Raw genomic sequence first — 13,108 nt, forward strand, 5'->3', positions numbered from 1 at the left:
AGGAAGGAGGCAGGTGAGTGGGGAGAGGTGGCTTCTTCTTGCAACTGCTAGATAAGAGCCCCTGGTGGCGCAGTGGTAAAACTGCCGCCCTGTAACCAGAAGGTTACAAGTTCGATCCTGACCAGGGGCTCAAGGTTGACTCAGCCTTCCATCCTTCCGAGGTCAGTAAAATGAGTACCCAGAAGTTGGGGGCAATATGCTAAAATCATTGTAAACCGCTTAGAGAGCTCCGGCTATAGAGCGGTATATAAATGTAAGTGCTACTAAGTGCTCCTTCCTTGCCCATTTTGGTAGGCAAGTGGCACCAATGACAACTTCCTCTGAAGGAAGCAGAGAAGAAGTCCTGTCCCAAGAAGGCACTACAGACTCAGAAAATGAGTGTGGTGACATGGCTAAAATTTAAGTCTATGTGCTGGATATTGGAGTCCCAGATTCAAATCCCTGGTGATACATAAAGTTCAGTGCTCACTTTGGACAAATCATTTTCTTTCAGCCTACTTCTCAGGTTTGTGTGTATTTAAAAGAAACCACAAACCACCTTGAACGGAAAGCAGTTTCACACCAACAGTTATTGGTCAGGTGAGCTAATAGATCGATTCCCATGGAATGTAGGATGACCTGACAAAGTTTAGCTGGACTTGTTTACGAGACATGGTTAAAATAATGGAATATTATACCAAGTAGAATAAAACTCAGGGTAAACAAGGTTTCAAGAAAATTCTATAAAACAAAAAACAACAAATCACTAGAAGAACATGTATGATGTAGAAAATGTGTGCCTTTGTCATATGGTGTTCTGACTTTTACTGAATACTACATGAATTATTTTGATAAAATGTGTATATTACTAGTTTCATGGTTGGGGAATTACTAGTATGTTACTAGTTTCAAGTGGGGAATTGTCTTGCTGCCCCACCCCCATTTCTTTTAATTGTCGTTCTGCCCCACCATTGCACATAGAAAATAAATACATTGAAGGGAATGGATTCTAGTTGAGGTTTCTGCCAGACATGCTGTGTGTTTGGTTTGTTTCTTTTGTGCCCCCCCCCCCAGCACTTGATCATAAAATTCCCCACCTGCAGTATAAACTGGTACACTCCAAGGAACTCTTTGGGGAACTCATGAAGCAACTCAAGTCTTGCCTTGAACTCAGTGGGATGTCCTGAGTAAGCATGCACTGAACTGAACTGTTAGACTTCAACAGACATGCATCACAGAGCTAAATTTATATTCTGGTATTCCTATCATCAAGGGAATTTTGATGAACTTTGAAGGACATGGAATGTTATTACATGTGAAAGATGTGTCATTTGACTTGCCACATTCCACGTGAGTCCAGTATGAGTTTTGAGAAATGGAAGAGGTATCATCTTAACTTGTAAAGCAGGTAAATGGAATAGACATTTTTTTTCTGTAAAATGAAAGCTTATAGTTCAGTTTAAGGGAATATTTCTCAGTGGATAGCTTCATTTTGCTTGGATCATATACTGTTGAGAAGGGGTCAGATGAAATCAATATACTCCAGACTGGCAGTACCCATAAAAAAATCTCTTGAAATGTGGATGTAGAGTAACAATAATAGTGTTTGAATCTAGTCTGGAATTATGTGCATCATATACCATTCCTCTCCTTCATAGTCATTGCACAATTTCTTTGTTCCCCAAAGGTTCTGATTTAACTTGGCCTGTACATTTTCTTAGGTCTTCTGTGGGATATGGGATCACTAGTGTTTAGCTGGAAAATGCTCATTGAGGCTGAAGACATTTCAAGAGAGAACTCATGCCCAAAGCAAATAATGCCTGTCTAGTAAGCCAAGTCAAAATTTGTGTAACCTGAATATCTCTGTCATTCAGGCAGATATTCCACATTTCGTTGTCCCCTTGAAAACAGAGTGGGGTTCATCACCAGTTTTTTTTGTTTTTTTATGTCTCATTCTTCAAAGAAACTATTGTATTGCTTTGTGTCATGTCCCCACATCTTTCCTCCATGCTTGAAAACAGATATGAGGTTTGAGCTGGTATTCAACTTGAATTGTATCCCAAATATGTGTTCCAACTTACATTCTGTTATCTCAGTGTTCAATGGAGTTGTGTTGCAAGTAAATGGGCACACTTGGAGAATGTCAAATGGGCCAGTAGTTAACTTACTCTGCTTGGCCATTTGTTAGCGCAGTATGATAGGCCTTGATACATTTTATTTGGCTCTAGGAGCCAACCTAAAAATTTAGCGGTGAGAAAATGGACTCTTGACAAAATTACTGGATTTGGTGATGGACCTGTGACATGGAGAAGGTAAATGTGCTTCTCTTTACAGCTAACATACATAGAACAGAAACAGGGATGCCTACAACAAATACTATTTCTACCTCCTGAATATCCTAGGAAGGAGAACTAGTGACAGCACACTTATGTGAAAGGAGGGCAGCATACAGATATCACTGTACTTTAAAAAATAAATTCTATGAATTCATATATTTTAAGAGCAGCCCTGGTGAATCAGGCCCAAGACCTATCTAGTCCAGCATCCTGTTTCACACAGTGGCATGCATATGCCTCTGAGAAGCCCACAGGCAAGAGGTGAGGGCATGCCCTCTCTCCTGCTGTTGCTCCCTTGCAACTGGTATTTAGAAGCCTCTTGCCTGAGGCTGAAGGATATCCTACATTCTACCTGACATCCTACATTTGTCAGGTCATCCTACATTCCTATAGACCTCAGACTAGTAGCCATTGATAAAACCTGTCCTCCATGAATTTATCTCAGGGGAGCTGGGTTTTCGCATAATGTGTCCGAAGTATGATAGTTTGAGCCTGATCATTTGTGCCTCGGGTGAAAATTCTGGGTTGATTTCTTCTATGATCCATTTGTTTGTTTTCCTGCCTGTCCATGGTATCCTTAAAAGTTTTCTCCAGCACCAAAGTTCAAAAGCGTCAATACTTGCTTCTTCAAAGTCCAGCTTTTGCATCCATAGAGTGTCACAGGAGAAAGAGTTGTCCAAGTGATTCTAATCTTTGTAGATATTGACATGTCACGGCATCTAAATATCCTTTCCAAGGCCTTCATTGCAACCCTACCAAGTGCTAATCTATGGCATGTTTCTTGACTGCTGGATCCTTTACTGTTGATGGTCGATCTTAAAAGGCAGAAGCTATCCACCACTTCATTATCAATTCTGAGGCTGTTTGCTGTACCCATTGTCATTAGTTTAGTCTTCTTTACGTTTAGTTGTTGTCCCCATTTTTTTCACTGTACTCCTTGACTTTCATTACTAGAGCTTGCAGATCATCCACATTCTCAGCTATCAGAGTGGTGTCATCAGCAGCGCAGGTTATTGATGTTTCTTCCTCCAACTTTAAAGCCACGCTCATTTTCTTCCAATCCATCGTCTCTCAGTATATGTTTAGGTTGCATTTTGGACTACAATTTCCATAATCCCCAAGCACAGCAGTCAGTAGCCAGGGATTATGAGAATCGTAGGCCAACATCTGCAGGAGGGCCAAAGTTGAGCAGCCATGATCCCCTCTTAAAGCCATCCAGGCTGTTAACTGTCACCACATCTTGTGGCAGAGAATTATGTGATGTATGACATCCTTTTGTTGGCCCTAAATTTCTTGGCAGTGTTTCATGGGATGACCCCTGGTTCTAGTGTTATGCAAGAAGAAGAAAGATTTCTCTCTATCAATTTTCTCCACACCATGCATGATTTTATAGGCCTCTATCATGTCTCCTCTCAGGCGTCTTTTTTTTTTCTAAACTAAAAAGCCCCAGATGTCTCAAAAGGAAGGTGCTCTAGGCCCCTGATCATCTTGGTGCATCAATTTGAAAGTGCATTACTTAACCATGCCCCCTTAAAAAGCTAAAAAATATACAATATAGGAAAGGTGCAAGAAATGCATCTTCTGTTTAAGGAGAAAGCATTCACATCTCTCTGTCTCAGCTTCCTCAAAAGTATTATTGTTTGTTATAGTACTATTAGTTATGAGTATTGTTGTTTGTTATAGTTTAACATGAGAAACCCTGTTAAAATATATATATATCTTGAGTAAGAATCTCTCCCTCCCCCATTTTCCTTCCACCTCTTCCTCTGGGGGACACTCTAATGCCTAACAGCATGGTCACTGCTGTTGTTGTTCCGACATCACACAGTACATTACCTATCTGCCCTTCTAGGGCGGAAACAAGAAAAGTGCATTGCTGACACCAGTGGGTTCAGCTTACACCAGTGGGTCACAGAGTGCACAAAGCTGGAGCAGCTATCAAAATTGTGTAAGCTGAATATCACAATCTTCAAGGCAGATGTTCCACATTTTGTTCCCCACTTGAAAACAGAACAATGGTGAATGCCTGAGCACCCCCTTGAAGACAGAGGTAGAAAGGAAAAAGGCACAGAGGTCGTTTCTGCGTGGAGAAGGAATGTGCAGGCCAGAACATTTTTCCTCTCCATCCAGAAGCAGCAATCCAAGGTGTTCCCGTGCTCGACCTCCTTGCTCCCTCTTAGCCGGCATGTTCTCCTCCTGCTTCAAAACTGCAGCAATCAATACAGCCTGCCTGCTGCATTCTTCTCCAACACAGAGCCCTCCTTGCCTGCGCTGAGCAGCAGCTGTCACTCACAGTATCTGGCTGCTTCTTGCAATACTGCTCCATACAAGAAGGAGCAGTGGCCTGTTTGCCTACATGGTTAAGCTGAAGTAGGAGGCGGGCTGGGAGAGGAAAAGAGGGCAGGTAGTAATAGTGGTGTGACAGTGGAGAGGAGGAGGGATAGTGACCCTGAGCTTTGAACTGTGGGGAGGAATTGCTATGAAGCAATCATTGTGCCAGTTTTCACTAGCACCAATTTTTAGATGAAACCTGCATTATGTTGAAATAATCCTTCCATTTGAAGTATTGGGCTTGTCTGAAACTTTCATGTGTAGGAAGATTTTGGCAGCATGAATGGGGACTTAGTTTTGCATTGTTCAAACATACACATACAAGTCCACCTCTTTTGACATCAGTGTCTGCTTATGTTATCTATAAACTTTACCCTCAGATGTTTAATATTTGGGCATGGTTCTTTGTGCTGTTTACTGGTACAACTGGAATTTCACTGGTTGCAGATCATGTTATGACGCTGTATCACATTCTTCCTATGACTAGGAAATCTCAAATCTTATTTCAGATTAGGTGTTAATACTAGACTGTCTCATAATGGTTGAGTTATGAAGTTAATTTTGCTTCAAGCTCACCAGAAAATATCCAGTTCATAGTTACAGTCATGGTTTAGAGTGGAGACTCTAATCCTTTAATAAGTTACATTTTCATTGAAAGCACAAATATTTTGATCCAAATCAGAATAGATTATGTACTATTCTGCTAATGGGAATGCATTAAGGATTATTGGCTGGCATTCTGACAAATGAAGCACTGGTGCAACACAGGGTTGATTTACTTTAAATCACGATTTTAAGTCGCTCCACAGAAGGATCCCATGTGCAGCAGCCTGCTGCCATGATAGGTGTTTCCCTTCAACTATAGAAGATACACGCAGAAAAATCTTGCTCAGGACTACATGAATATATTATGTTCATTTTTGGTTTCACTTTCTATTCACCTCCCCATCCTTTGCGTTTATATCAGACCTCTCCTCCTTGCTCAGATCTGCTCCATCCCCCCAAAAATCTTCTGTTCATTAACCTTATTTTGTCTTTGCACTTTTGATGGAGGAAGCAAGGGCTTGACTGTATGTGTGTTCTGCATGTACACCACCTGCAAAATAGGACTGCAGGCCTGTTATCTCTCATCTCCATATACTGCTGTTAATATATTTGACCTAGATTCTTTATGAATTGTTAGCCTACTTTCCAGTAGGCTTATGAGGTCACCCAACTTTCTGTGTGTGTGTCCCCCTCTATCAACTTCACAATGCCTGGACCAATATGAACCAAATCGGGTACAGTTGTAGGGACAAATAGGGATACTTCAACAGCATAGTTTGTGACTATGTCATCTACCATGATCAAAGATGGTGGATGCATGAACTTTTGAGGTGCAAGTGGGCTAACTTGTGAATCGCCTGATTGGAACCAAATTTGCTACAGCTGTAGGGGCACATAGGGATGCCCAAATGGCAGAGAAATGCTTGACTAACAAGCAGAAGGTTGCCAGTTCAGATCTCTGCTGCTACTATATCAGGCAGCAGAGATATAGAAAGAGGCTGAAAGGCATAAAATCATACTGTGTGGGAGGAGGCAATGGTAAACTCCTCCTGTATTCTACCAAAGAAACCACAGGGCTCTGTGGGCGCCAGGAGTTGAAATCGACTTGACACTTTACTTTATCTTTTAATGGTGTAGTGTGTGATGATGTCATCCACACCAATTCAAGATGGCGGACGCATAAACTTTTGAGGCGCAGATGGACTAACTTGTGAACCGCCTAACCAATTTGAACCAAAATTGCAGCAGCTGTAGGGACACCTCAGTGATGTAGTTTGTGATGATGTCATCCACCCCAATTCAAGATGGCGGGCACATAAACTTTGGAGGGGGGTTAACATAAACTTTGCAAGTGGGCTAACTTGTGAACCACTTAACCAATTTGAATCAAATGTGCTATAGCTTTAGGGACACATAGGGAGACCTCAATGGCATAGATTGTGATGATGTCATCCAACCCAATTCAAGATGGCGGACACATAAACATTTGAGGAGCAAGTGCACTAACTTGTGGACAGTCTGATTTGAACCAAATTTGCTACAGTTGTAGTGAGTGACACACAGGGACATCTCAATGATGTAGTTTGTAATGTCATCCACCTTGATCCAAGATGGTGGACACATGGACATTTGAGGTGCAAGAAATTAAACCTGTGGAATTCGATTTGAACCAAATATAGTCTAGTTGTAGAGACAGTGAAAGGAAAGTAGGCTCATTAGTTCTTACTAGAACAACTTGTTTTTTAAAAAATCAATTTAAATTTTAAAAATCTGATTTCATTTTTAAAATCTCATTGGTCTTTTTAAATGTCATTGGTCTTTTCTAAAAGGTGCCCACAATAGTTGTACAACTTCATTGAACAATGTAGTTACAAGAGTAAGAGATGTACTATCTAGGGGCATAATCTCACTTACCCAGCAACAACTGCCCTGCGCCCTTTTTGGAACCACCCTGAGCCATTTTTGGAGGGTCTGTATATAAATCAAATACATAAAATAATAAATAAACAGACAAAAGATACGGACTGTCAGTGCCCCTCTATTTCTTGATGAAAGCATCCCTATCATTTTTGTCCTCCCCCCAACTCCAGGGAATGATAAAAGCTGTTTTGATGTACCTTGGTCTTTAAACATGCCAATTTAGAAGTGAGCTCAAGTGAAATCAGTAAGACTTGTGACTAAGCAACTATATTTAGGATCAGCTGTTGGTTTCAGCACCCTTGCGAGTAGGCAGATGTTTGAGCCCATTCATCAAAGCCACCAAACAGATGTCAGATGATCCCCACATTTAAACAGGCCTGAATGAAACCAGTGACCTAGAGGTCAAAGGCTTCTGCATCCTGTTATCCTGTACAGTTTTGTACTGAAAGTACTTCCATCCTTTTCCCCTCATTCATGTTAAGCTTATTTTTTTTCTAGCTTTTTTCTTTTGTGTTCAAAATCTGTGTCTTTCCATTGGTAGTTTTAAAATGGAAAGAAATAGTTTTACCTATGCAGCAATATACCATTCATGAACTTCGTATGAAGTAGGTTAAAAATGTTATTTTGAAGATTGGGATAATATTTTCTATGCAAAAATATGCAAGTAGTTCTGCAGAATGATAGAGGGAGAATGTTGAAAAGGTTTTTCACGTGCACAAAGGGACATAAAAGTTGGAAGTCAGATCCTTATTTTAATACATGGTGAATTCCTCAGATTTGTCAGGATATCTCCACTATTCCCACATGTTAATTTCTGACTTACAGGGTGCATAGTTATGAAAATACACTCAGCGATGTATTCAGTTTTCAGGAAATTTGAATTTTAAAAAATTTCCATAAATGTTTTTGGGAAAAGTTCCCATGTGGTTTTTCCTTATTTGCATAAGACATTTTTCTTAGAAAAACTGAGTACTGTATGCAAATTTTCTAAATGTCATAAATAGATTGCGATCTGATTTGGCTTGTGGTTTTGACCTGTATATTTAGTGAAATTTTTTTTAAAGAAGTACACTTAATGTGGCTTCACTCTTAACGTGGCTTAAATGTTAGATTCCAAACAAATTAACATTTTGGACAGTGTTGTCATGATTCTTCCCAAATGTCTGTCTCATCCTCGTTCACATGTGTATTTCCACAATGTTTACATTGCCAACTGTATGTCTTCTTTCAGTGGATTAACTGTAATGATGCCATCCACAGCTTTTTTCATATTAGGCATTATTTTTACCTGCATCAAAATAAAACAAAAAATAATCTTCCACAGATTCGAAATGTTTAGAATCTTCTGCAGAATAATGCAATAGTGTTTTCACAGGAAAACTTGGTAGTGGAAAATGTTCTGTCTCACATCACTGGATGCACTTAAAACAATATTTGCCCCCTTTTAATCTGGCTTCAGGTGCTAATAGTAGGTATGATTGACTTCACTGGGAAGAAAGGAGTATAAGAGCATATCAAGGTGTTACCGTAGCGATACTCTCATAGGCATGTCATGCTTTTGCAAGAGACTAAGTGTAAACTTTTTTAAAAAAATTGATGTCATGAGTACTTTCATAGAAAAAATATACACTACTTCCACTTTCCATCCCATGAGTTATGCTAACTTGAGTGGAGTGCCACGTAGTGTTGATAATGGATCAAATGCAGAGCTGACATGCAAGACGGGAATGGCATTCCTAGTTACAGATTTAGCTAGACTTCTTGTTAAGTGGGATTTGTTGAATCTTCTCTCTCTTAAGGGTTTGATTTTATTTAAGGGACAAGTCCATAAACTTGCTGCTTTAAACTAACAAAATGCCTTTTTCCCCTTTCCTAGATAATTCTCTATGGTGATTTACCAAAAACTAAAGAGAATGTGGTGTACATATCAAATCATCAAAGTACAGGTTTGTATATTACTTCCTTTGCTATAAGGGGTTTTTTTTCAGTAAAGGAATGTGAAAACTTAAGGCTTCCATGTGATTATTCAGATTAAAATACTCCAGATAGCAATAGCACTTAGCAATAGCACTTACATTTATATACCGCTCTATAGCCAGAGCTCTCTAAGCAGTTTACAATGATTTAGCATATTGCCCCCCAACATTCTGGGTACTCATTTTACCGACCTCGGAAGGATGGAAGGCTGAGTCAACCTTGAACCCCTGGTCAGGATCGAACTTGTAACCTTCTGGTTACAGGGCAGCAGTTTTTACCACTGCGCCACCAGCAGTTTTTACCACTGCGCCACCAGATGTCAAGATTAGACTTTCAAGGGAGGGTCAGCAGTGTGTTTTCTCTCTTCCAGTGTGAGTAGAGGAGGGGTGTTTCATCCGCTTCCACAATAGTGTACATGTAGAGGGCTTGGAAGAGATGCACAAGAGCCCCAGTTGTGTCCCTCCAGTCCCTGTTTACACATGTGCTTGGTAGTCAGGATGTCAGCCACTGAATTTAAAATATGCACTAGGACCCTGATACAGAGAAGTAAGGGGGTGGCTTTTAAGCTGCTTCTTTGCAAAATGCACCCCATGGACTGCCCTACAAGGCAGGACTGTTATAAGGGGTGAGCATCAGTGAGAAGCATCACCATATGCATACTTTAAGTGCCTTTGCATTCATTATGGGATCTTTTGGGATAGGAATCTAAAGTATATTTACGTATCTCCAGCTTTCATATTTGTGACTTGCTTCTCCTTGTGGACCAGTCTTGCACATCCAAATCACTATAACTTGGGTTAGCAATTTGCATTTAAATTTACCAGAGAGTGATTATATTGCTTTGAAGGTGAAAAGAAATGTTTTTACTCAGTGTTTTCCAAACCATATTCCTTAACATGAAGTTGTGTTTCTTCTTGGTGGTGGTGTTATTTATTATAATATAACATGTTGGTGTGTCTCAGCCTGATCCTTCAAGGTTATTTCTTCTATAGATCTGTTATATGCTGGAAGTAGACTGAAAATTATTTAGCAGGGTTATAAAACTAACTTAATAACATAGAATATTTGGTGGGTGGGTGACTGTGGTAAGAGCTTCCCTTGCATTGCTGTTCAGTTCTAATCTGTTCACAACTTGATTTCTTATTCATTAAGAAATCAAGTGAGAAAATATGAGTTGTGGAAAGATTAGTTTTGGAAGACATTTCAATATTAGCTTATGTATATTAATGTTTGTATTTTGACTTTGCAGTTGACTGGATTACAGCAGACATGTTGGCCATCAGGCAGAATGCTCTTGGACATGTTCGATATGTTTTGAAAGATGGGTTAAAATGGCTTCCTTTGTACGGGTGGTATTTTTCTCAGGTAATCTTAAATCTGTTCCGATGTAGTGTGAAATAATAATATCTCCTACTGCTTATTTTTTTACATATTTACTTGGGAGTAAATCCTGTTGATCTCAGTCAGACTTCATGCCAAGTAAAATAGTCTGTCTTAATGATTGATGACACATTTGAAGCAGAATTTCTAATTATCCACACACTGGTTTATCTACATACATCAGGATTAAGGGACTGTTTATGGATTTCAGTCACATTAACCCTAATGTGTGAATCTATCATCTTAAGGATCAATTCAAATGTGGAAGCCACTGAAAAACATTTTTGGTCATGCTCCATGCAGGAGCCATATACTGGGTATTGGTAATTTATCTGTCCATATGATCAGCCTGATCCAACTAATACACATTACACTTCCCACATGGAAGCATTTTTCAACAGCCTTTCCTTGAGGCTCAAAATATATCCACAATGGAGGTGGTTCTTATGGAGCTGTGTGGTTTGGTGACTTTCTACATGCTGTATTGCAAACTGGTGGTCAGGGACGTTGCAGCAGTTTGGAAGGAACTGACCAATCTGCATAATTGCCATGTCCACCCATCCATCCATCTTATTCATTATTTCTCTGTGTAAACTGCCCTGAGCCATTTTTGGAAGGGTGGTATAGAAATCAAATCAAATCAAATCAAAAATAAATAAATAAATAAAAATGTACATTAATAAGCAACCCCAGAGCTGCTAGTTTATATGTGCCAGCACTCAGTCATGAGGATATGTGTAATTGATGCTAGAAAATGGAATGTGTGAACATACTATAAGTCTCTGTGTTAGGAAATAATATGATGAGAACTGCCATGATCGATCTATCACATTTTTATACCATCTGATATGTACATCTCTAGGTGATGTACAAAATTTAAAATATTTAAAAGTCACAAAATTAAAATACATAACAATAAAAATGGTAGAATAAAATAATAATTAAAAACAAGTTTTTAAAATTATTAAAATTAATTCTAATTAAAAGCTTGAGGAAACAGGAGTGTCTTGAGGTTCTTCCTGAAAAGAGAGAAGGAGATGCTCTTATTTCAGCAGGGAGCTATTCTAAAGCCCTGAGTAGCCACAGAGAGAGCGCAGTCCTGCGTCTCCACCAAACGAGTTGGTGGCAACCGTAACCGGACCTCTCCAGAAGATTGTAACAGGAGGCAGGAATTATGACAAAGGAGGCGTTTTCTCGAATAGTCTGGACCCAAGCCATTAAGGGCTTTATAGGTAATAACTAGCTCTTTGTATTTCACTCAAAAACATATTGGCAGCCAGTGCAGATCTTTTAAAACCAGTGTTATGTGGTCCCTTCGTGTTGTCCCAGAGACCAATCTAGCTGCCACATTCTGTACTAATTGTAGTTTCTGGACTACGCACAAAGGCAGCCCCATGTAGAGTGCATTATAGTAGTCAAGCCTGGAGGTTACCAGCATATGTACCACTGTTTTAAGGTCATTCACCTCTAGAAATGGACATAGCTGATGCATCAGACGAAACTGATAAAAAGTGCTCCTGGCCACTGCCTCAACCTGAGAAACCAAGGAGTGCTTTGGGTCCAGGAGCACTCCCAAGCTACGTACCTGATCTTTCAAGGAGACTGTAACCCCATCCAGAACAGGCAGATCTAAACCATCTTTCGGGTCCCGGCCCCTCCACAGTCAGTACCTCCGTCTTATTTGGATTCAACTTCAGTTTGTTATCCCTCATCCATCCCATTACTGTCTTCAGGCAGGCATTTAGGGAAAATATGCCATTTCCTGATGAGGTTGGCATAGAAAAAGTAGGTCTGGGTAAGATCAGGAAAAGTAGATCTCCTTGTCTTTTCCTCCTATCTTCCTTGGATCATAGAGATGAGGCATTGTGGTCAGCCCATGTAGTTATTTTTCTTGGAACAGAAGGACAATGGAAAGAAAGCATTATGTTGATACTGTTTCCCCCACCTGGGTGATGATTTATAGTCATTGATTCAGTTTATCACTGTCCAGTTCTAAAGACTTATAGTTGCTCGCATAATATGTAAAACTTTACAATTTTAAAAAATTGGAATATTCATAAACATACCATGGACATCTCAAACAGCTGTCTCCTTGATTCCAAGAGCAGCTTGCCGCTATACATTAGTGATGTGCCCGGAACGGTCCGGAGGCCATTCTAAAAGCCTCCGGACCAGTCCAGACATGGGCGGTTCGGATTGGGGTGGGGGGGTTCCTTTAAGGGCGGGGGAGAGATTACTTACCCCTCCCGCTGCTTTCCTCCCTCCGTCGCCATATTTTCTTTAGTAACTGGGGCGGCAGGATACCTCCCTGCCACCCCTTCTCCCAGCACTTGGCTGCACAGTGCAAAAGGCTTTTAGAAGCCTTTTGTGCCCGCATGCAATTTCTTTAGTAATCGGTGCAGTGAATGCATCTTCCCCCGCTTCCTTCTTTACCTTCCCTGGCTTAGTGCAAAAGGCTTAGTGAAAAAGGCTACGTGCATGCCGGTACTCTCTTCAGTAAGCGGGGCAGCAGGATACCTTTCTGCCGCCCCTTCTAACGCTTCGCTGCACTGATTACTAAAGAAATTGCGTGCAGGCACAAAAGGCTTCTAAAAGCCTTTTGCACTGTGCAGCCAAGTACTGGGAGAAGGGGCGGCAGG

General features: G+C 40.4%; 1 protein-coding gene across 1 annotated transcript in view; it reads left to right on the top strand.

Moving 5' to 3' along the window:
- The window catches only part of AGPAT5 (1-acylglycerol-3-phosphate O-acyltransferase 5), a 45,319-nt gene that overhangs the window by 2,299 nt on the left and 29,912 nt on the right, over positions 1–13,108 (top strand). The window contains exons 2-3 of the mRNA XM_053286328.1: positions 8,989–9,058; positions 10,339–10,454. Of these exons, the coding sequence (XP_053142303.1) occupies positions 8,989–9,058; positions 10,339–10,454 (186 nt within the window). The remainder of the gene's footprint in view (positions 1–8,988; positions 9,059–10,338; positions 10,455–13,108) is intronic.

This window comes from Hemicordylus capensis, chromosome 1 (genome assembly GCF_027244095.1).
Source record: "Hemicordylus capensis ecotype Gifberg chromosome 1, rHemCap1.1.pri, whole genome shotgun sequence".
NCBI classification, from domain to species: Eukaryota; Metazoa; Chordata; class Lepidosauria; order Squamata; family Cordylidae; genus Hemicordylus; species Hemicordylus capensis.